This window comes from Budorcas taxicolor, chromosome 22, assembly GCF_023091745.1.
Source record: "Budorcas taxicolor isolate Tak-1 chromosome 22, Takin1.1, whole genome shotgun sequence".
Taxonomy (NCBI): domain Eukaryota; kingdom Metazoa; phylum Chordata; class Mammalia; order Artiodactyla; family Bovidae; genus Budorcas; species Budorcas taxicolor.
Window position 1 is genome coordinate 11,299,922 of NC_068931.1, and position 25,392 is coordinate 11,325,313.

The 25,392-nt window shown below is 39.0% G+C and overlaps 1 protein-coding gene across 1 annotated transcript in view; it reads right to left on the reverse strand.

Annotated features, from left to right (window-relative positions):
• The window catches only part of CDH7 (cadherin 7), a 126,480-nt gene that overhangs the window by 27,283 nt on the left and 73,805 nt on the right, over nucleotides 1-25,392 (reverse strand). The window contains exon 6 of the mRNA XM_052660232.1: nucleotides 6,707-6,960. Coding sequence (XP_052516192.1) covers nucleotides 6,707-6,960 — 254 coding nt within the window. The remainder of the gene's footprint in view (nucleotides 1-6,706; nucleotides 6,961-25,392) is intronic.

A 25,392-nucleotide genomic window follows, 5' to 3' on the forward strand; every position in this document is an offset into this window, starting at 1 on the left:
CGCTTGTCACCCAGCTACTGATATGCATGTTGATAGACACAAAGGGAGTATGCAGGTGAGAGAAGGCTGGATGAACACCAAGGCGTCAGTGCTACCTCCCAGGAGGAAAAGATAACATAATAAATAAGCATCGACAAACCTGATCAATAGAAATAATTGAATCATTTGAGTTGAAACCTTAATCTCTTAAGTAATTTGCGTGTGCGTGTGCATGTGTGTGTGTGTGCGCGCGTGTGCGTGTGTGTGTGTGTGTGTGTGTGTGTGTGTAGCTGCCAGCAATGTACAGGTTTTGATACAGAACCTGCTAAAATCCTAGAACCACATTTTCTAACTCTGTGACTGGAGTCCTGTTTATTTATAAACTGTGGAATGTTAATGCTTGCCTTCTAGGGCTTTAATGAGAAATAAATTACTTCAAGATAAGCTGTTGAGTTCAGTACTTAGTGACACCACTCTTTGCAGTCTCATCCCCATTTTCTAACAAAGGTAACTCAGCTTTCCTTTGGGAATTTCAACCTTCTCAATCTCATGCAGCCTTGATGGGACTCACAATGAAGAGGCCCAGGACTTCCCGGGTAAGAGGACATGTGTCCTAAGACAGGAGCCCCCATAAAAACTTTCTTAAACAGAGCCATGAGAAGGAAAAAAAGTGGCCAATGTTTCATCCTCTGTCACATTCATAAGAGACTGTCCACGCATTCTTGCTACTCATATTTATAGAGAAAACTTCCTCCTCTCTTTCCTAAAGACTGGCTGTTCAACTTTCCCTTTAATCCTGTAAGAAATTCACATGTAATTTAGATTAAAATAATATGTACAAATATAGGCATGTATATAAGCCACTAAAAATACACAGTGAATTATTCAAACACCCAACTTGTGCTCAGACTAGTCACACCACACACTGTAATATCTGATACTATCTTACCACCTTTCATTGGAGGGAATACCAAAGGAGCCTGCTGGTAAGTATCACTATGATCCTTGAACATAAATACCACTCTAGTTCTGTATCTGGATTGTTAGAAATGCCAAAAATGATCCCCAGGACTTTTTCTCTTAAGTTGGGGTATTATTGCTTTACAATATCATGCTCGTCTGCTGTACAATGAAATGTGTATGTGTATCCCTCTTCCTCTTGGACCCCCCTCCCACCCACTCATCATCCCACCCATCCAGGTCATCACAGAGGGCTGAGCTGAGCTGAGCTGTACAGCAGCATCCCCCTAGCTAGCTATTTTACACATGGTAGTGCACACATGTCAATCCCCATCTCCCTATTCATGCCCCTGCCCTGTCATCCATTACTCCATAATCACGCTTCTTTGCATTTGATCTTTGTAGTATCATGTTTCAATTCATTGGCTATTTTAGGCAGAGGGATTTGGGGCTTGCTGAACTGCCTGCGCAGTAAGTGTGCTCATTTCATAATATAGCATTAGACTCTAAGAATATAGCTACCTAAAACATGGACTTCCCAGGTGGGCCAGTGGTAAAGAATCCACCTGCCAATGCAAGGAGACACAGGTTCGATCCCTGGGTTGGAAAGATCCCCTGGAGAAGGGAATGGCAACCCACTCCAGTATTCTTGCCTGGAGAATCCTAGGGACAGAGGAGCCTGGTGGGTGGTCCTAAAGACTCAGGAATAACTGAGCACACACACAAATGCATACCTCAAACACAAACAGACCTTACATAATATTTTTGGCTTGTCCAAATCCTGCCACCCCTCAAAGTTCAGCTTAGGCTATCAATCCTTCAAATGAGGTCTCATGTCCAGTGAACTTGGAGTGATTAGTATTTTTCTCACAATTTGCCCTGTGAGAGCTCTGGCACTTTCCCCACCATGTACTGTTTAACTTCTATGGAATCTTATTTCTTCAACCAGATTGTAAGTTCCTTGAGGTCAGAGGAAATGTTTTATTCATCTGTTTTTTCTGTATTTTTCCAGTGTCATACACAAAGCAGGTTCTTAATCAATGTATGTGATTCATTGATCAGTCTGTGAATGCTGACATGAAGAATTAATAGTCCTCTAGAGACTACACTGCTCTTACAGTTTTTCCCATCTTACTGATGAGAAACACAGAAGCAAAGCTTTTACTATTCCGAAAAATGATCAGAATCAGCAGAACACAAATCAGTCTTTCCAAGTTCAGTAGATAAAGCCTGATATTTGGTATTTGGGGTCAAAATTTACAAGAAATGGTAAGACACTACATTAAAAAAAAAAGTCAGAAACATTCTGGCCCTCAATTACCCACTTGTGTTTTCAAAATTTCTCTTTTTTTCCTAAGTAATCTCAATCACCTAATTCCCAGTTCTGGCTTTTAGTTTTCATATCAGGAAAGAGAAACAAAGTATGCACGCAATGGTGGGCCGGGTAAGCCCTCTGGACGGTGTGCAAGCTGTGACAGACATACTAATTCACAAAGCTGTTGTACTCTAGCGAATCACTGGGCTCTGGGTTGATTTAGTTTCTCACCCTGTTGTTATTATACTTCTAAACAGTTAGAATGGTAAGGTTTCAGTAGTAACATAGATGCCCTGATATTCTTTTAAGGAAAGGGCAGATGTGCAGAGCTTTAAGTTGCTACATTAGTGGAGTAGTTAAAAAAAAAAAAAAATGCTGGGTAAGGCATGGATCATATGGGAAGAAGACCTCCATTTACCTTGCTGGAGGCAAGTGAATGCATTTCTTTTTAGAATCCTAATTTCTTGCCCCATATATCAGAAAATATTCCAAACACAAACAGCATATGCTAGATTTCAGTATCATGCTGCAAAGAATGTCAATGAATTCAAACACTAATTATCCACTCTCCCATACTCTTTTACAATTCAAATATTATCTGGCCTAATGTTAAACAATTATGAGGAAACAAATCCTGCTTTTCCATTCCTCCGAGAACTACAATATCTCTAAAGGTACAGGAGCACAAAGTCATAATTGTAAGAGTCTTCAGCTTCCATCTCAACCTGGAGATTCACTTTTCCTAGGATCTCAGCAGACTGTGGAATCTACTCGTCCACTGACATCTGCAGAAGGGCTTATATTTTGATAGTTACTTGAGCGCCCAATGCAAATACATGTTTATGTCCATTAAACAACTATGCAATATTTACTATAATATCTTGGAAAATATATGAATACAACACAACCTTCAGTAGATTGCCAATGTATTTCCTTGTAAAATATGTCTCCCTTCATTGACTTTACTTACCTTGAAATAAAAATGGCATGAAAACAATAAACTATAATAATAGTAATGTACAGGGATAATACTTCCTAATATTGCAGTAATGATTGACAGTTTAAAAGCATCAGTTACTTTCCCTTTCTCCCTTAGTGTTCAAAATATTTGGGGTAGGGCAAGGACTGAAAGTGCTGCTTTTCCTTTTTATTGGGTTATATGGAAATATCCCCTAAAGGCACTCAGCAAACAGCAGAAGAAAACCAATTTTCTAGAGAATATTATTTCTGGAAGTTCCCCTCAACTCACTGAACTACACAGTGAGGAGACTGGCCTCTTAAAGACTATCATAAACGGACCAGGAAAGAGAAATATGTGAGAGAGAAGTCCAGAAACAAATAAGCTATGAGTGATTGTGCTGACCTTATTTAAAAAAGAAAAAAAGAGAGAGTAAGGCAAAGCAATGTTGCAAGAATATGAGCATAAACCTAAGTCAAATTATTTTTCAAAAAGCAAAAGATATATTCACAGGCACACACAAAATAACATTTAATTCAACATTTAATTCAACTTTGAACAAAATGCTTATTTGTGAGATTTAGAGATTAGAAAAGGATGTAAGAAGCACTGACCTGAACTTTCAGGATCACCTTTATTAGTTTTAAGAACTAAAAATGAGGTAAAAATACAGTGCTGGCGAGCTGATGGAGGACACAGAAGTCTTTACCTCCAAATGCAGCAGAGTTCACCCTTCGGCCTTTTCTTTCTCTGTGTCCCAGGGAACAGACATGGAATTCATTTCATCTCTAACTCAAGTCACTACCCACTTGGTCCTACTCTCCTTTCTCCTTCCCCAAATTATTATATAATACTGCGCTTTTTTCAAATAAAATATTATTAAGAGTGAAATATTTACTCTGAAAGGCTCTAACAGAATGATACACAAGGAAATGGATAAAGAAAAAAATTATAAAATACCAGTAAACCAAAATTTCCTTAAATCCTCTCACTAGCTTAAGTAGTGAATTATCATGTATAGTACTGCGTCTATTTTTCCAATCCTCAATTTCATGAAAGCCTTCTCTCTTTCTCCCCATTAAATTGAGTGGTTTAAGCAGAAGTCAGGCTCTCCTGAGCACCTCATCTATGACTACGATTGTACTGTGGTTGTTTGTTCATAGGGGAAGAAGACAAGTATGCCACTAGTGTTGTGATGCTATAACAAAGCCCAGATTCACGTCTGTGCACATTAAGAGGACTTAGTGGATGAAGCTGAACTTATGTCAGGGAACTTTCTGACAATACAGGCTGGGCTTTTACAGGGAAGAGACAGCTTATTCCATCTGAGTGCATCTGGAACCCATAAATATTCTAGTGTACAGAAGGTTATATTCTTAGAAATGGTTTATGATCACTGTGTTAAAAATAATACAGCTACTACATAGCCTGAATTTGTTATATAGACAGAGAAGAACTGAGTATCACTTAACTTTTGAAATAAGTTATCCAATTCTTTACTAGACTATGATATTCATGTCAAACAAAAGGAAAAGAGAGCACTAATTACATATAACCTCTCTCTATATATGCTGATTATTATTTGTATATAAATGATAAATTGATATTTAATATCATTAAATGTGTGTAACAATTTAGTTATATAAATAATAAGCCTAAACCTATTATTTTAGGGAGACAGAGGATTATGAGCTCTTCTTAACTAAAAATCATTGTCTAATGTGTAGATATTTTTCATGACACTCTGCAGTCAATGTCCAGACTTCGTTCATAAGTTACCTCAAGAGCACTTAGCATTATTAAATATCAGTTACACCAGAAGTTCAGTCGATGGTTAGTTGAACATATCTCAATATAAAACCTTCACTACTTTTTGTGAAATGTGAAAGTACAAGTCGCTCAGTTGTGTCTGCCTCTTTGGGGCCCCATGGACTATACAGTCCATAGAATTCTCCAGGCCAGAATATTGGAGCGGGTAGCCTTTCCCTTCTCCAGGGGATTTTCCCAACTCAGGGACTAAACCCAGGTCTCCCGCATTACAGGTGGATTTTTTACCAGGTGAGCCACAATGGAAGCCCAAGAATACCGGAGTGGGTAGCCTATCCCTTCTCCAGGGGATCTTCCCGACCCAAGAATTGAACCAGGGTCTCTGGCATTGCAGGTGGATTCTTTACCAGCTGAGCTACCAAGGAAGCCCACTTTATAGATTTTATAATCAAAATCCAAATCATGAAATAAAAATGTGTTATGAACCCAAATTAAGACATGAAATACAATCTAATTTCTAGTATATTCTATATAATCACTTAGATATTAAATATTTACTTGAAAAAAACATACTTCATCATATGTATACATATGAACACATGCATATACAAAAATATGTATGTAGCTCTTAGATTATAAGACTATAGGTAAAAAGTGTGAACTGTAATGCTGTGATATTTTGGAACGCTTACATATCATTATTCTGTTAGTCCCACAGAGTTGGTTATAACAATGTTTCTACTCTCTATACAGGCCTATTGAAAGAACATTTTAAAATAGTCCTTGTATATAAATAAGGTATTATTTTATTTTTAATAAGTAGATTAGACTAACAAACACATACTATCCATACAGACCAATATAAAAAAGGATCTGTTGAGAAATTAATCCCCAATTTACATTGTTTATAAACTGAGTTTTCTAACATAAACATTTATCCTGCAATGAGGACACGCATCACTTTCTCTTTGATCACAGTTTGTGCTGAAAAAGTGCTCAGAATAATGGGCTGAAGAGGAACATCAGCTCTGCATGTGGATGACAATGGTGCCTAAAGATACAGTATTGCAGGACTTCCCTGGTGGTCCAGAGGCTAAGACTCCATGCTCCCACTGCAGGAGGCTCAAGTTCGATCCCTGGTCAGAGAACTAGATCCCACATGCTGCAACTAAAAGATCCCGCACACTGCAACTGAAGATCCCACATACCACAACTAAGGCCCGCCAGAGGCAAACAAATAAATGTTTAAAAAAAAAAAAAGATACAACATTGCCACACAATAATGGCCTTGGATAATCAGGTGACATATTTTGGAATTAGTAAAATGTTGAGGGGTTCTGATCCTGTTTCACTTCTGTCATGATGGCTCAATACGTATATATAACTGGTTTCTATTTGCTATAACCCCAAAGATTCCCCAGCGGCTCAGTGGTAAAGAATCTGCCTCCAATGCAGGAGCCACAGGGAATGTGGCTTCAATCCCCGGGCTGGGAAGATCCCCTGGAGGAGGGCCTGGCAACCTGCTCCACTATTCTTGCCTGGAGAATGCTATGGACAGAATAGCCTGGCTGGCTACAGTCCATAGGATCGCTAAGAGTGAACCAGACACAACAGAAAGCAGCTGAGCACTCACGATCCCAAAGCATCATAATGTAGAGACATACATGAGTTGTCAACAAGGGCACACTGTTACAGAAATATTGAAAAGGATAGCAATGAGCTCTTACCTCACTGGGCTGTTGGAAGAATCTGGGTCATGAGCTGCTACGGTGCCAATAATATTCCCAACTTGGGTGGCTTCCGACACCTCCATGGGGTAAAGGGGTGCAGAAAACACAGGGGGCTCGTCCACGTCTTCCACAATTATCTTCACGGTTGTTGTGTCGCTGAAGGGCCCCAGGCTCAGAAAGCGGGGGTCAGCATCTTTGTTTGCAGCTTCTATCCGTAGCGTGTAACTTGTTTTGGCTTCAAAATCCAAGTCCTGTAAAGAAAGTTGTTAGGAAAATTAAATTGCCCATTAAATACTCAGAAAAGCAGAGCCTTTTCACGTATGCATGTCAATAAGCACAGTACGGACTCTACCAGGAAAATGTACCATCAGCATTCAAAAACAATAAATAATAATGCCAATCAGAGTCCTTGTGGCTTTCTGGCTCACAGACAATGGTAAGTGCTTTTGAGCTAACTTAATCCACTCTGTGTAGTACACTGCATAAGTAAATGCAGGTCTTTAGAATATTACTGGAACAATAACTGATATGATATAAAAATCTTTTCCAGCAGGGACCTCCAGGTAGTATTCATCAACCATGTAATTCCACTGCACTATCCAGGAGTGCATGTTGAAAAGGGGGAAAAAGATAACTTTCAGTTGAATTTCTCATTTACAAGGTCATTTTCATTGATTTAGGGGACTCCTTTACAATCCTAAGACTTCCCAGGTGGCGCTAGTGGTAAAGATCCCGCCTTCAGTGAAGGAGATATAAGAGATGTGGGTTCAATCCCCCCTGGGTCGGGAAGATCCTCTGGAGGAGGGCATGGTGGGAACCACTCCAGTATTCTTGCCTGGAGGATCCCAGGGACAGAGGAGTCTGTACGGTCCACCGGGTTGCAAAGAGTCGGACAAGACTGAGGCGGCTTAGCACACACACTTACCGTCCTAAACTTTCAAGTGTTCCGAATGCAGCGGAAGCAGAAGTGGCATACTGTAGTTATACAGCCAGAAAACATAGCTGATTCTTACTTTTTTAACTTTTTATTTTGTACTCGGGTACACCAATTAACAATGTTGTGACAGTTTCAGTTGCAAGGACTCAGCCATACCTGTACCTGTATCCATTCTCCCCTACACTCCTCTCCCATCCAGGCTGCAAAGTAACAGAGTATAGTTCCATGTGCTATACACTTGGTCCCTATTAGTGATCCATTTTAAATATGCAAGTGTGTACACAGCGGATTCTTCTTGATGAAGCACCCACTGTTTCTTCCTTCAATATTCCACCATCACTATACAGTCTCTATTAAATGGTTGACAGTTACAATCTCTCTTCTACAATGTTTCAACAGGATTAACATGCCAACATTTTTCTCAAATACAGTGACCCAAGTCAAACCATATGGTAGCTTTAAAAATGTTTTAAGGGCAGTTAAGTGTACTTGTAAAGCACCATCTGTGAAAAAAAAAAGAATCATATGCCCGACATGTGGAAGCTGTCTGTGGTAATAGTGTGCTTCCCTTCCTTTGAGAGGTATAGAGAGCTCCAGCTTGTTGGGACTTTCGATCTATCTCGTCACTGAAACACTGTCTCAATATAACTGTTACATTTAATGCTATAAAAGCAAAAACTTTAGAAAGAAAGCAACAGAAATCACAGCACATATATAAAATAATGTACTGTAAAGCAACTATATCCCAAATTGAGAAAAAAACCCACAAACCTTAAAAAAAAACAATATATTTGTCATTTTACATGTTATTTAATTTTAAAAAGCAGTGAGAAAAATTAGCTTAATGTATTGCTGTGGAACTATAGTCTAAATTCATAGTCATGTGTATGGGCATATGTGTGCATACACTTATAGGTATGTATACATTCCAATTCATTCCAGAAGAATATGAGGCTAATTAAAGTGATGGCAATATATAACTATAAAATGTATATACACTTAATAACACACTCTGTGTATATGTGTATATGCTATATGAGACATAAAAATTTATATACCACTTACATAAAATATATTAACACATATATACCTTAAACCAATACAAAAAATAGGTTTATAATATCTAGGCCAGATAGCATTTATTGAATTTTCTGCTTAACATCTGTCTCATCTAGTAGACTGTAAATTCCAGACTGTTTTTTTCAGCACTAGCATACTTAGTGCCTATTCAGAATTTGATACATTGAAAAGCATTGATAAATTCTTAATGAATTAGAAAAAGACACAGTCCAGATATCCAGACCTCAAGAGCCTTGAAAATGAACTGAATCTTTGTGCCAGAGAACCCAGAAGGTTGAAGTGCAAGATGGGGGGAAGAAATAGCCAGGTATATTGTTTTTCTTGACCAGAAAAACTTCGTATAATTACTATGGGAAACCCAAACTCTAATTCTTCTCTGAGGTTTCACATGAAAATGCTGGGACCTCCTCGGTGGCTCAGTGGTGAAGAATCTGCCTGCCCATCTGGGAAGAACGGGTTCAACCTCTGATTTGGTAAGATCCCACGTGCCACGGAGCACTGAAACCATTTTTCGAGGCTACCATTTTTTTGGTCTACTCTCCAAAAATATTTCTAGCCCAATGGTTGTCAGCCAAAGGTGAGAATCAAAACCACTCAGAGAACTTCCTAATACATTCCTGGCCCCTTCCAAGATTTTGATTCAGCAGATCCAGGAAGAGTCACAAACATATGTATTTTTAAAAGGTTCTTCAGGTCATTGTGATGCAAATACTCTTCTAAGAAACTTGATGGTTCGGTGGTGGTTTAATTGCTAAGTCGTGTCCAACTCTTGCAAACCCATGGATTGTAACCTGCCAGGTTCCTCTGTCCATGGGATTTTCCAGGCAAGAATACTGTGAAGTGGGTTGCATTTCCTTCTCCAGAGGAGCTTCCTGACCCAGGAATCGAACCCGGGTCTCCTGCACTGCAGGCAGATTCTTGACTGACTGAGATATGACGGAAGCCCAAGCAACTTGACTTCCTCATTAAAATTTTCTTGGGCCCATACATGCAATCCAATATTTAATTTGGGTTCTGCTAAAAATAAAACAAAGCATTCTTATCTACCCAAATACATTTACTTAAGACACTCTCAACATACACATAGCTTAGATATGAACCTATTCAACTTGTTCTTACATTCCATACAAAACTGGTAAGTTACGAGAAAAATCTTATTTTTATATATTCTGTGACTATGTAAGACAAGACAAGGTTAGGAAAAAAAAAAAAAAAACAAGAAAGAAAAAAGCCTGTTTACCATCTGCTTTTCAATCACTTCAAAACCACAACTTTTAAGATATTCATGCAGATTTACCAAAAGGGATGGCAAGTCTTTCTGTATTCAAGGAAAAGTTTGACTGACTCATGAAAGAATAATTTAACATTTCCTGCACAAATGAATGCAATTATTTTATGGCAACTTTTTTTTTTTTTTAATGTGTCTAAAAGGCAACAAGATGCAGTAAAGACATCTGGATGCTGCCGAGTCATAAAGAAACACAGGATCACGCATGAAGATTGGCTGCCTAAAAGCTATTATGAAAATAGAACCATAAAAGAATTCTTATGAGAGCCCATGAATCAAGATTCCAGACAGAAGGAATTGCCACAAAGAATGATTTTCAGAGCAAATCACAATAAGCCAGTTTTCAAAGAGGGGTGTGGTGTGATAGATGGCAAATTGAAGAAATGACTTTTGCAGTAAAATGTTAATTCCTGCTTTGTCGTTCTGATTGATTTGTACATAAGCAATATATCCCATAACTATTAGACCTTGCCAACAAAGGTCCATCTAGTCAAAGCTATGGTTTTTCCAGTAGTCACGTATGGATGTGTGAGTTGGACTATAAAGAAAGCTGATTGCCAAAGAATTGATGCTTCTGAACTGTGGTGTTGGAGAAGACTCTTGGACTGCAAGATCAAATCAGTCAATTCTAAAGGAAATCAGTCCTGAATATTCTTTAGAAGGACTGATACTGAAGCTGAAATTCCAATACTTCAGTCACCTGATGCGAAGAACTGACTCATTTGAAAAGACTCTGATGCTGGGAAAGATTGAAGGCAGGAGAAGGGGATGACAGAGGATGAGATGGTTGGATGGTATCACAGACTCGATGGACAGGAGTTTGAGTAAGCTCCAGGAGTTGGAAAGCAGAAGCCTGGCATGCTGCAGTCCATGGGGTCACAAAGAATCAGACACAACTGAGCAACTGATTAAACTTCATGAGCAAAGCTATACTTGGGGAATGAAAATTAAAATAATAACCAGGGAAAGAAGAGGAAAGGGAAGGAGATAAAGGTACTGTTTAAACACAGTCTACTCAATATTTGAAACTACATACCACGGGAGACTAGATATATTTGGAAATTTGACCAAAACACTGTTCAAGCTGCAGCCCAAAAGAGCAAGAAATATGAAGGATTCCTAAGAATCTGAACTCAAAATTCCATCACTTAGACCCAAATTAGCAATGCCATACAAAAGTTGCTTTATCTGTCAAGTGTCATCTATGTCAGAGACACTGAAAGAGAAAGCTGCTTGCTGGCCATGCTGCTGCTAAGTCACTTCTGTCGTGTCCGACTCTGTGTGACCCCATAGACGGCAGCCCACCAGGCTCCCCTGTCCCTGGGATTCTCCAGGCAAGGACACTGGAGTGGGCTGCCATTGAAAAAGCATTGTGTAAATTTATTGCCATCAAAAGATGATGAACTTTGGGATGAAAAAGCAAGCGTAATAACTAAGACAGTGGTCAGCAACCTTTTCCTGTAAAGACCAGACAGTAAATAATTAGACTTTGCAGGCACTAAGCTTCTCTGCCACATGAAAATGAACTAGCTTGGCTGTGTGCCAGTAACACTTCAATTACAGGCACTGAAATCTGAATTCTATGTAACTTTCACATTTCATGCAACATTCCTTTTTCTTTTGATTCTTTTTTCCAGTCATTTGAAAACATAAAACTATCCTTACCTCTTGAATTGTCTAGAACCAAGCAGGCAACTGTTTGCCGATCCCTGGTCTACGAAGCCCCAAATAAGCTTCTCTCTCCAGACTAGAGGTTCACACCTCTTCCTCCCACCCTTTTTACTCCAAGTAAAATGAATTATTCACTATATACAGTGCACTTGGTACGTTTCCAGTGTGTATCATCTGCTGTTCTCTCCTTCTCATGGAACTCTGTCTGCCATTTCTCTTATGGGAATCTTTTGGATATTGTGTGTGTGTTTGTCTGTGTGTGTCTATGTGTACTATAGCCTGTAGCCCTCCAGGCTCCTCTGCCCATGGAATTTTCCAAGCAAGAGCGCTAGATGGCTGGATGGAGTAGGGTGCCATTTCCGACTCCATGGGATCTTCCCAACCTAAGGATCAAACTTGTATATCCTGTGTCTCGTGCATTGGCAGGTTGATTCTTTAACCACTAGCGCCACCTGGGAAACCCATCTTCTTTATGAGTGATTCCATAATAAGACTCATAATAAGACTTCCTTCTATTGAGAGAGAGGTACCTTCAAACAGAAAGTTTCAGGCACATCTTTAAAGTGCATTTTAAAAGATGCAAGGTTGATACTATTGAAACTAAGTAAAAGTTGCTACTATTGAAACTAGCAAAAAGCTCCAGTGAAAGACCAAGATTATATGTGTACTTAGGGGCAGACACCAGAGAAGGAAATGGCAACCCATTCCAGTACTCTTGCCTGGAAAATCCTGTGGATGGAGGAGCCTGGAAGGCTACAGTCCATGGGGTCGCTGAGGGTTGGACAGGACTGAGCGACTTCACTTTCACTTTCCACTTTCATGCATTGGAGAAGGAAATGGCAACCCACTCCAGTGTTCTTGCCTGGAGAATCCCAGGGACGGGGTAGTCTGGTGGGCTGCCGTCTATGGGGTCGCGCAGAGTAGGACACGACTGAAGTAACTTAGCAGTAGCAGCAGGGGCAAACACACGATGTAAATTCTAAGCCATGTCTGCCCACCACCCACTCCCTTTCTGCTAGAACAGACAGGCATTCTCCAAACTCGAAGAGCAATAAGCACCCTGTGTTGGATGACATCATCACATCTTGGTAGCTGCCTATCTCACCGAGTAAGGGTTGCTGTAAATTATTAATCAATGTAAAGCATCTAGAACAGTGATGGACACAGAGCAATCACTGCATAAGCATTTGCTGTTACTACTGTACTATTATTAGTGCCATTATTTCCTGCTAGATTATGAGCAAATCAAATGGAAAATAAAGACTACGTCTTTTTCTTCTGTTTTTCCCCAGGACACCTAGGCCTATGTCTTTGGCAAAATTAGCTTATAATATTCATCTTCTGAATTAAAAATCATTAACTATCATAAACAGTGGAGTCTTATCAGTTTCTCCCTGCCACTGTTAGCTTCCTTAACAGTAAAACCTTAGTTAAAACAGCATCTTGAATTCATTTAATAAAATCTCTGCACTGAGTTTTTTTTCTTCTTTTTATAGCTTGGTTTCTGGTCTACAGCCAAACACTCTCTCATGAAACTCAATGGCCTTCTTTTAGGGCTTGTACTTTTGGTCAATCCTGTTGTTGATGTTTCAGGAACTGATCCAAGTTACATCCTTCTGGAAATTCTTCAATCTGTTCCTGTAACCATCACATGGTTCCACCAGGGCTATTCTGTGTGTTATTGTACACATGTATTCCTGTCTATATATTTAGAGTCTTATGTTTAATACAGATTTTGTACAGAAGCACGGAGACCGTTCATCATCCTTGAAAGCATTTCTATCTCTGGCACTTTCAGTTGTCCTTTGGATCAAAGCATTAGACTCTGTTGTTTTCAATATCCTCCCTATTTCTTGACCAAATCAATATAAATCATTTTTACTAAGTAAATGGGCTTCAATGAGACTGTACCAATGGAAAAAGAACCCACAATCATAACCTGCCCTTGATGATTATCTGACTGTAAATTAATCTACTACTCAGGAACTTAGCTTGGAAAAGCTTTCTCAGCAATTTTGTACATTTAATTTTGTAAACAGTTTACGAATTCTAAAGCTTTTCCCTTTTCCACAAGCAAAACATGCCATTATTATGCATAACTACACTGCAGCCTTCCTTTCTCCCTTCCCTGAATTGTGCCCTCAGGTTGATCAAATGCAGACAAGACGTTTCCTTACTCCTGACCTCCCTTTTCTTAGAACAAACCTTCAGCAGGAGTCTTGCTCCAAGTTATAAAACTACCTGCTATAATGAAAACACAAGAAAATGTACATTTCCTTTGTGCAAAACAAATACAGTGTGATCTACACTCACCCCATTCCACACACACATACTCCAGCCCTTAAAAATTCTTCAAGTCTTTGTAATCTTTTTCTTCCCTAACTACAATATTCTTGAAGTCTGCCTTACATGTTTAACTTTGTCCAGTGATATGTATGCTTTGACAGTTGCAAGTGACTGTTACCACTACACACAGCTTTTGTCTTAAAATGTCTGTGAGCTACAAAACCTATATCCAGATTTGTGCACTGTTATTTTTTACAGAGAAGGCATCAAGGGAAAGGTGTGTTCCAAGCTATTATATATAATAATAAATATATTTAATAATTAACAAATAATTATATTTAACTTATATGCAGAGTACATCATGTGAAATACCGGGCTGGATGAAGCACATGTTGGAATCAAGATTGCTCGGAGAAATATCAACAGCCTCAGATATGCAGATGACACGACTTTAATGGCAGAAACTAAAGAGGAACTAAAGAGACTCATGATGAAGGTGAAAAGGGAGAGTGAAAAAGCTGGCTTAAAGCTCAACATTCAGAAAAATGAAGATCATGGCACCCAGCCCTATCACTCCATGGCAAACAGATGAGGAAAATGTGGAAACAGGGTCAGATTTCACTTTCTTGGGCTCCATAATCAATGCAGATGGTGACTGCAGCCACAAAATTAAAGGATGCCTGCTCCTTGGAAGAAAAGCTATGACAAACCTAAACAGTGTATTAAAAAGCAGAGACATCACTTTGCCAACTAAGGTCTGTATAGTCAAAGCTATGGTTTTTCCAGGAGTCATGTACGGATGGGAGACTTGGACCATAAAGAAGGCTGAGTGCCGAAGAACTGACACTTTTGAACTGTGGTGCTGGAGAAGACTCTTGAGAGTCCCTTGGACAGCAAGGATATCAAACAAGTCAATCTTAAAGGAAACAAACTCTGAATAGCAATTGGAAGGACCAATGCTGAGGCTGAAGCTCCAGTACTTTGGCCACCTGATAAGAACAGTCAACTCACTGGAAAAGATCCTGATGCTGGGAATGATTGAGGGTGAGAGGAGAAGGGAACGACAGAGGATGAGATGGTTGGATGGCACTGCTGACTCAAGGTACATGAGTCTGAGCAAACTCGGGGAGATAGTGAAGGACAAAGAAGCCTGGTGCACTGCAGTTCACTGGGTTGCAGAGAGTCAGACATGACTTGGCGACTGAACAACGATAACAATATATATATATTGTTCAGTCGCCAAGTCGTGTCTGACTCTTCGCGATCTCATGGACTAGCTTGCCAGGTTCCTCTGTCCATGGGATTTTCCAGGCAAGAATACTTGAGTGGCTTGCCTCTTCCTGCTCCAGGGGATCTTCCCGACCCAGGGATGAAACACACATCTCGTGTATCCTGTGCTGGCGGGCGCATTCTTTACTATGTCACTGTTGATGCCTTCATAGATGTTCAGGGGTTAAGGGGGAGAAAAAGAAGAGCTCTGCAAGTTTCTCCAGCTCTGTGGGTGTCCTCTACAAAGCATTGACCCTTTCCTGTCTCACTGTGCTAGATTTTGAGATCTATGATAGACGCCAAATGTAAAATCTTACATCTGTCCAGCAGGTAACAGTTGTCTGAGACAGTAAGAGAGATTCACTGCCTGCTGAATGAAGGAAAAAAAAATTAAGAACAAATTATTTGAAATGTAGCAAAATGTGCTTAGTCACTCAGCCATGTACAACTCTTAGCCACCTTTTGTGCTACAGCCTGCCAGCTCCTCTGTCCATGGGAATTTTTTTAGGCAAGAATACTGGAGTAGTACTAACAAAGCTGAGTGCCGAAGAATTGATGCTTTTGAACTGTAGTGCTGGAGAAGACTCTTGAGAGTCCCTTGGACTAGGGGATCCAACCAGTCCATCCTAAAGGAGATCAGTCCTGAATATCCTTTGGAATGACTGACGCTGAAGCTGAAACTCCAGCTACCTGATGTGAATAACTGACTCATTTGAAAAGACCCTGATGCTAGGAAAGATCGAAGGCAGAAGGAAAAGGGGATGACAGAGGATGAGATGGTTGGTTGGCATCATCAACTCGATGGACTTGAGTTTGAGAGAGAACTCCAGGAGTTGGTGATAGACAGGGAGGCCTGGCATGCTGCAGTCCATGGCGTTGCAAACACTGAGCGACTGAACTGAACTGGTGTAGGTAGCCTTTCCCTTGCATCTTCCGCATCTCCTGCATTGCAGGCAGACTCTTCACCTGCTGAGCCATTGAGGAAGCCCCTTATAGCAAAATATGTAAAAGTAAATACAGAATAAGCAGTAAAAAATTAATGGGTAGGTCTATGTCCATTTTATACTTTTATGAGGGTCATTATTTTAACTTTCAAAAAACTCCATATGTTAACAGCTAATTCTCTTGTGCTTGATACAGTCATATTTTATAAGATTATTTACACTACCTAAAATATATCTAGTGCTTACAGGTAAACTGGGACCCTGAGAATGCTATTATGAATAGATGCAGAAATGTTTAAGCCTAAGATATTAAATTGTGTCAAGATATTAGGAATAAAATAAGTATACATATATCAAGAATTATTATTTTTATTATCTAGCTTCACAAGTGCCCTCTGACCTCCATGAGTACTTACATTAACATTTTAACCTAGATTTAAAGATCACTGAATATTTTTTAAACAGCAACTCAAGCAAGTATACCTAACACATCTCTATTTTGTAAAACTTTTAAAAAAAAACTTTGACTATCAACTAAATGTGTTAACATTTCAAATTGCTAATTGCACTGTCTAAAAAGAGGTAGTACCATAAATTGCTGAATGTATTCCCCAAGAACAATGCATATTTATACAGTTCTTAGCCTGTGCAGGGTATAGTTCTAAGAGTGAATTTAGGTAGGCTGTTTGAATTTTATTAACAGAAGTTAGAAAACAAGCCTTGCAAAAATGACTGTATTTCTGCCCAACATCAAAAACCTGATTCACAGTACAGCTCAGATTGATTCCCTACTTGCTCATGTCCATATTTCCCAGCATGCACTACTGACTGGACCACAAACTTCGGTAAAGGATCGCCATCACCTTCAGGGAAGCTAAACCCAGATTATGACCCAAACACAGTTTATGTTTCTCAGGGGATCTTTATGAAAGTAATGGCAACTATTAAACTATCTTGATCCACACGATTACTCTGTGAGTCATGCTGACAGTGGAGAGGAGATTACAGTGGCAGTCAGCTGACCTGAGAGTCACCCTTACTTTTGCCATTTCATGTAAATGTAACCTGAAGGTTTCTTAGTTTCTCTGGAGAAGAACTGGGACCCAAGATCTTTCTTCTTCTTTCACAGGATCTACAGTATTTTTTTTTTTTCCTGTAGTCCATGGCATGTGAGATCTTAGTTCCCTGACCAAGACTGAACATATACCCCCTGAATTGGAAGGATGAAGTGTTAACCAGTGAGCCATGAGAGGTCCTGACAATATTTTATAGCGTCTCTCTTTCCATGTGCTTCACCTCCTCACTCCTTGAATCTGAGCCACCCAGCCCTGCTTCAGTCAGTATAATGTAGTGGAAGTAATGTAGGGTCAATTATGGAAATCAGCTTGGGGAGAACTTGCAGCTTTTATTCCTGCCATTCATGGAACAAACCCAGATTAGCTACTGGCTGATAGGAGGCATGCTTCCATCCCTTCTTATCATCCCAGCATATAGACAGCCACCTCTCCAGAGGAGCCCATGTAAGACCACCAAAAACCCACCCTGCTGAACCCCACCAAATCCTGACCTATAAAATCACAACCTAAAAATCACTGTTTTAAAGCACTAGCTTTGGGGTAATTTGTTGGGTAGCAGCTGATACAACCACAAAAAAGAAGAGAATAAGAGTGGGTGATTTCACTTTTTGACATCTGATGGCCAAACATAAAGGGAAAATGAACAAAAATAGACTTAACCAAAGAAACTAACGGCAGAGAGGTCAGATCTATACATGGAAATTTCCATGAACTCAAGGCCCTCTATTCTTCAGTTGAGTTCAGTTGCTCAGTTGTGTCTGACTCTTTGTGACACCATGGACTGCAGCACGCCGTGCCTCCCTGTCCATCACCAACTTCCAGAGCTTACTCAAACTCACGACCATCGAGTCAGTGATGCCATCCAACCATCTCATCCTCTGTCGTCCCCTTCTTTTCCTGTGTTCAATCTCTCACAGCATTAGGGTCTTTTCAAATGACTCAGTTCTTCACATCATGTGGCCAAAGTATTGGAGTTTCAGCTTCAACATCAGTCCTTCCAGTGAATATTCAGGACTGATTTCCTTTAGGATGAACTGGTTGCATCTCCTTGCTGTCCAAGGGACTCTCAAGAGTCTTCTCCAACACCACAGTCCAAAAGCATCAATTCCTCAGTACTCAGCTTTCTTAACAGTCCAACTCTCACATCCATACATGATTCTATTCTAATCATTGCCGTACAGATTATGCCCTGTCTTTACTATATAACACAGACTCCAGGATCCAACAATCACCTCCCTCTATTGATAATATATGCAAATCCTTTTATTGATCTAAATATGAGTTTTTATTTCCTTTCTTAATCAGTTATTTTTAAATTCTCTTAAAATACCTTAATCCCAGAAGACTACAAAAAATACTTTTTCTGAATCTTTCTCTGTTAACTGAAGTCTGTCAGTTTCACCAAGTAATAACTAAAAAGTTCTTTTTCTCATTTTATATGCGTTCTTTATGGTATTCCCAATTGTCACCTTCATTTTAATTGCCATGGATATGCTATGGCTCCCAAACCTAACTCTGTACTCTACACTTCTCCTTTGAGATAAAACCCTTATTCATGACATTCTAGAAACAGTTACCTAGATGTCACAGGTAACGCAAATGTAATATTACATTTCAATCACCTCTACACTCCCATTCTGAAGGTGCAGCACATTTTTCATCTAGTTGCCCATACTAGAATCATTCATTTTATCCTTAAATTCTCTCTCCAACTTTCCTTACATAATGACTAAGTCCTCTCTTCTCTATTTCTTAAATATTTTTTTCTTGGAATCCTACCCATTGAAACTAATCTAGGGAACAACAACCAGGGAAAAAGAAGGAAAATTGTACTTTATCTGTGACTTGTCCTAAGCAAAAAAAAGAAAAACAAAACATAAAAGGCTCATTGGAAAATGTCTTTGACATACACATATTCTGAAAAGATTACTCGGATAACTGCCAAAATCAAAGAAAACAGAAAATACTCCTAAGGAAGAGTCTTAGTCCCTTAGTCTATCATGTGCTGACTTTCACATTACTATCACCTTTCTTCAAAGATAGTTGATTTCTTATTTTTTAAGACCTTAAATTCATCTCTAATCTTGACTATTCAAAAACAAGTACATTTATACCTTAATCAGCAGGTGACAGTCTCTATGCATACAGCCATGTTCATAAAGATTAAAATGATGTTAGGATTGACTTCTGATACACGGCAACAATGGGTTGAACAAATTGGAAAATATTAATCTGAAAATCAGACATTCACTAAATTAGTTACTGTATTAATCTTATTACATCCAGCCTTCAAAACTAAAACCCGAAATGTATGTTTTTTCACAGTCAAAGGGCACGAAGATCTTTGCTGCATTTTGAGAAACGTGCATCCACAGCAGCAGGCTTAATTAAATAACATCTTTCAAAGAAAAAAAAAAAAAAAACGCAATGAAAAGAAGAAAAATAAATTGGAAATGTCGCTGGTTTCATTTTTCTCCACCACACATCAGCAGCATTTATGAAATACTGAAATACACACTTGACTCTGAGCATTAGCCCCTCATTACTGCAAGCAGAGGACAAGGACACGTTTCAATAACAAGACAGCAAACCCAGAGCTCAGAAATCTGTGCAGCTGAGTGAGGCAACAGGACACAGCATATTCTAACCCTTCCTCCCCCGCAGGGAATGGAGGCCAGCCATGGTGTCAATGCCTCCCCAGTAATGCTCTGTTATTTGATGGTTTTGACTTCATTCAGCCTTTTGGAGGGTATGAATATGAGGAGATTATGAAGACAGAACAGTAGAATGGGCCTGAGGAACCTTAAATATGTTATTTGGCAGTACGATATGTGCCTCCATACAAGCCATCCCTAGGCTTGTATGCTCATTTTTTTACCGTACTGTAACTCTATGTAGTAATTTATTTTATAGAAGCAAAACCCATATGTAATCCCAGCTGAGATTTTACACTGAAAACTGAAGTATATTAGAGGTAAGATTGCCATACTCAAAGGAAAAATGAAAGACTAAAGTTCCTACATTGTAAATTATGATGGAGAAATGTAAACAGAAAGAATTGTAGGTGGAAAGAAAGATGGTTTTCACTCAACATGGGATAACACTTATGTTCACGCTTTGTGGATGTTGAAGTTCTGGGTAACTGGTTATAAAGGTTTTCATCAAATCATTCATAAATGGCCACAGAAGTAGACTCTACTTTGCTTTAACTATTTAACACTATGGTTCTGTTATTATCTAAAATATATTGAAAATATATAATCATGTCTAAATGTACAGAAAGGATCACTGAATTCTAAAAAAGAAATAATTATCTGGTAATACCTATACAAATCTTTAGCCTTGTGGTTTCTGCATATTTGATCACACTAATAAACATTGTCTGTATCAGACATTAGAGCAATAATAGCATAACGGAAGGTGCTGGTGGTGGTGGTCTACTCACATCTGCCTCTCGTGACCCCATAGATCGTAGCCCCGCCAGGCTCCTCTGTCCATGGGATTTGCCAGGAAAGAATGCTGGAGTGGGTTGCCACTTCCTTCTCCAGAGGGTCTTCCCAATTCCAGGATCAAAACCAGGTCTCTTGTAGGTTCTTCACTGACTGAGCCACCAGGGAATCCCATATAACTGAAGGTAGTGTTTCATAATTCTGTACTTATTTTTCTTTTTGTAACTAGTGTATGCTTTAGAAAAAGACTGTTTTTCTTTCTCCCTGCTCCAAAATTTACCCATATGCAAAGTACAGTATACATAGGTATTTCAAAATAGGATAATAACTTGCTCAAACTAGAATGAATCTCATTGTAACTATGATGGTGCATTGTTTATGAAAAAGCAATGGACTAAAGTTTTATTATACTATAGAGTAGAAAGAAAACAGGTTCAGATGATCATCAAGCATGGTTCACAGGTACAAAATAACCTAATTCCAATAGAAATGACTCTATCTAACTGGACATAAGAACACTATTATCCAAATGTGAGGTAGTATTTTAAGACACACAATAATCAGAACAAATACATTTTGAACAAAGTGCTCATTAACATCCTAGCAGTCCCTGGTTGTAAATGTTTTTCCTAAAGTTAGGAGAGCCTGGAAAACTTTTCAACAAATGATTCATTTTTTATGGACTGCCTATAGCATTCTCTTATTTATCTCTGAAAATCTTAACATATTCTGAGAACAATGGAAGAAAGCTTTGTCTTCTTGCAGAATTTCTTGGTTTTAGTCAGAATGCTCTTGTGACTCAGATTCAGAAATCCATTATAAATTTCACAAATGATTCTACTATTATCTGGTCATGAAAAGAATAGTGAATTTATGGGACTCAGACATTTTCTCAGACTCTGATCACTCTGAGGGGTCTCTGGAAATGTTTTACCTGGAACAGAATATACACCCCCATTTTACTGAAATCTTGGTAAGCAGAGCTGAAAGTCAAAATCTTGTCCTTGAGGGCCATGAACAATTACTATTTCTTGACAGAGAGAATCATCATATCTTAAGAAGAGACTTTCTTCATTCTGAGAAAACCACTCCAAAGAGAGAGAGACTTTAGTTTAAAAAGAAAAAGAAAAAAAAAAAAAATATATATATATATATAATATGCTTCTGAAATTGAGAACCAAAATAGTGTTGGTTTCATGATGGAAAAGAATCAGCCCACAATGTGGGAGGCCTGGGTTCAATCCCTGGGTTGGAAAGATCCCCTAGAGAAGGGAAAGTCTACCCACTCCAATATTCTGGCCTGGAGAATTCCATGGACTGTACAGTCCATGGGGTTGCAAAGAGTAGGACACTTTCACGATGGAAAATCACTTGGATTTGGGAGTAAAGACTGCCTTTGTGAGCTCACACTGCAAAAAGTTTATAAAATTTTATGAAATAATAAAAAATAACGCAGAAAGTTTAGGGATACAGACAAGCAGGATGGATATTCCACATGCAGCCCCTGGAGGGTGAAATCCATGTGGTTGGATTGAAGACAAGAGTTCATACACCTGTTCTCATGCACTATAATGAAGCTACTGATTTGAAATTTACTTTTGTAGTTCTCATTAGTAAAAGCTCTCCTGAGTTCTAATACTTTTTCAATGCATTCTTTTAGAATTTTCTAAATCTAAAACTTTATAAACGATTATTTTACCACTTCCTTTCAATCTGTTCTACCCCTGTCTTAGTAGTAAAGTACTATTTTATACTATATAAAGTCTATACTATTTTATACTATATAAGGTATAAAATACTTTACAGTAAAGTAGCTTCTTTAGAAACTAGCTAGAATAATAAAAATAAAATGGTGTTGAGTTTTGAACAGCAATTTCTAAAGAATAATTTAACTAAAAAGGTCAGAGTTAAACATTAAGAAGCTAGAATTCAGATTGTGAGCTCAGAAACAATAAAAAATAGTTTCAGAGTGAAGCCGTGATAACCAACCTCAGGGGAATGCCAAAGAGAATAGAAACAAACAAACATATACACCAGATCTATTATGGATCAAGAAAGGGCAAGAGACTAGAAAACCTTCAAGGATTTAAATTTAATGAAAATTAAAAAATAAAAAAAGTGTGCTACCTGACAGGCCAGGAAAAGTGGTAACATTTTTAATAAATGTTTAAATAAATACCATTACAATTCAGTGCTTTGAAAAGAAGAGAGATGCTCAATGAATTAGAATAACTGTTCCAATGATAAGGGTTCAGAGAAATTAGAAAATATAACTTTCTATTCCATAGTATATTTTATAATAGCTAAAAGTAAAATACCTTTTATTATTTATTATTTGTAAGCCATTCTTGTTTGCAAACCATTGTACATATGTAACAGGGTTCTTGCAAAGGAGGCATAAAGATGCCCTTTCACATACACTACGCTTCATCTGGTACCAACACCCCCTTCCACACCATACTCCAGGAAATCTGCCCTACTTTTGCTCTCTGAGCTTAACATGCTCATATGATATCCTCTATCTCATATGATAACCTCTGCACAGGTGGTTACCTCCATAAGAAAGTCCTCTTTTCCCTGTTAACCTGCAGAATAACACTACTGATCCACCGTGCAGCATCTTCCTTAGGTCATGTTCAAATCTTTGAGTGACTAGCAGGGACTGACCAGCTGGCTGGCAGATGGGGCCTGGGCTTGCTTGGGCGCTTCTACAGGACCTTGGCTATTTACCCAAATCATTATGGTCATAGCTAACATCTACAGAAAAAAAAAAAAACAAAACCAAACACAGTATCACATTTTTACTAGACCAGTGCCCAACAGTGGAAAGCATGTGTGCACATACACCCTTCCTTGAACTAGAAAGACAAATTGTACAGACAATTTTACAACTTCTATTTACCTATTTAGTTTAAAGAAGGAAGAATGGGAGTGATTTTCCAGTCTTGAAAGATGAGGAAGAGTAAATGTGCAGGGGAGGCTGAGCACAGGAGAGTCCAACAGCAGAAAGAAATATTTGAAGACCCAGAAAAAACTTGACGCTGCTTCTAGGAATTAAGTGGCTTAGTGTCTACTCCAGACCACTGCATAAAACTAGGAGTAGTGGGACATGCGTCTAGCAAACACAAGTCTAAATAATTCTGCTGCTGCTGCTAAGTCGCTTCAGTCATGTCCAACTCTGTGTGACCCCACAGACAGTAGCCCACTAGGCTCCCCCGTCCCTGGGATTCTCCAGGCAAGAACACTGGAGTGGGTTGCCATTTCCTTCTCCAATGCATGAAAGTGAAAAGTGAAACTGAAGTCGCTCAGTTGCGTCCGACTCTTTGCGACCCCATGGACTGCAGCCTACCAGGCTCCTCTGCCCATGGGATTTTGCAGGCAAGTGTACTGGAGTGGGGTGCCATTGCCTAGGGGGTCCAAAAATAGCTCTCTGATGTCCAAGTAAGCAGTCAGAATATAAGCTTTATTTGAGGTTTTGAGAAAGGAGAAGGCCTGGATTAATGCAAAACTAATGCTGAGCTACAGTGCTAAGTGTAGTCATTGCACATAAAAGTGAATTGCATTTCTGAATAAATAACTGCTCAAAATGAAAAAATAATTATGACTTCATAGATTTTCATCTAAAAACTAGATTAATATATAATACCATAAGCAATTTTGTCAAGTGAAACAAGTTTGCTGATCACTAAGCTTGACATGCAAAGTAAATACACCATTTCAACTGTTTTTAATTAACTCTTAGAGGAGTCATGTTTCATGTTTATTTATTTCAGTATTGGTAAGAACTCTGTGTTGGGTTGGTTAGGCATTAGAATGCATTAGCAGACAGTGAAAATTATAATTTTTAAAAAGGAATTTGTGGGTGGAGGGAACTTTGGAAATAAAAATTAAGTTGATGTATACCAGGTAATTATCCTGATTATCTATTATTTATGCAGAACTGTGTGGAGAAAGAGGGTAGGAGGAAAGAGTGAAGCAACACTGTTGCTATTTAGTCACTAAGTCTTGTTCAACTCTTTTACAACCCCAGATTTTATTTTGGGGGGTTCCAAAATCACTGCAGATGGTGACTGCAGCCATGAAATAAAAAGACACTTACTCCTTGGAAGAAAAGTTATGACCGACCTAGACAGCATATTAAAAAGCAGGGGCATTACTTTGCCAACAAAGGTCTGTCTAGTCACTGCTATGGTTTTTCCAGTGGTCATGTATGGATGTGAGAGTTGGACTATAAAGAAAGCTGAGCACTGAAGAATTGATGCTTTTGACCTGTGGTGTTGGCGAAGACTCTTGAGAGTCCCTTGGACTGCAAGGAGATCCAACCAGCCCATCCTAAAGGAAATCAGTCCTGAATGTTCATTGGAAAGACTGATGTTAAAGCTGAAACTCCAATACTTTGGCCACCTGATGCGAAGAGCCGATTCATTTGAAAAGACCCCGATCCTGAGAAAGATTGAAGGCGAGAGGAGAAGGGGACGACAAAGGATAAGATGGTTAGATGGCACCACCGACTCGATGGACATGAGTTTGGGTAAACTCCAAGAGTTGGTGATGGACAGGGAGGCCTGGGGTGCTGTAGTTCATGGGGTCGCAAAGAGTCGGACATGACTGAGACTGAACTGAACTGAAGACGGCCAGGCTCCTCTGTCCATGGTATTTCCCAGGCAAGAATGGTAGAGTGGG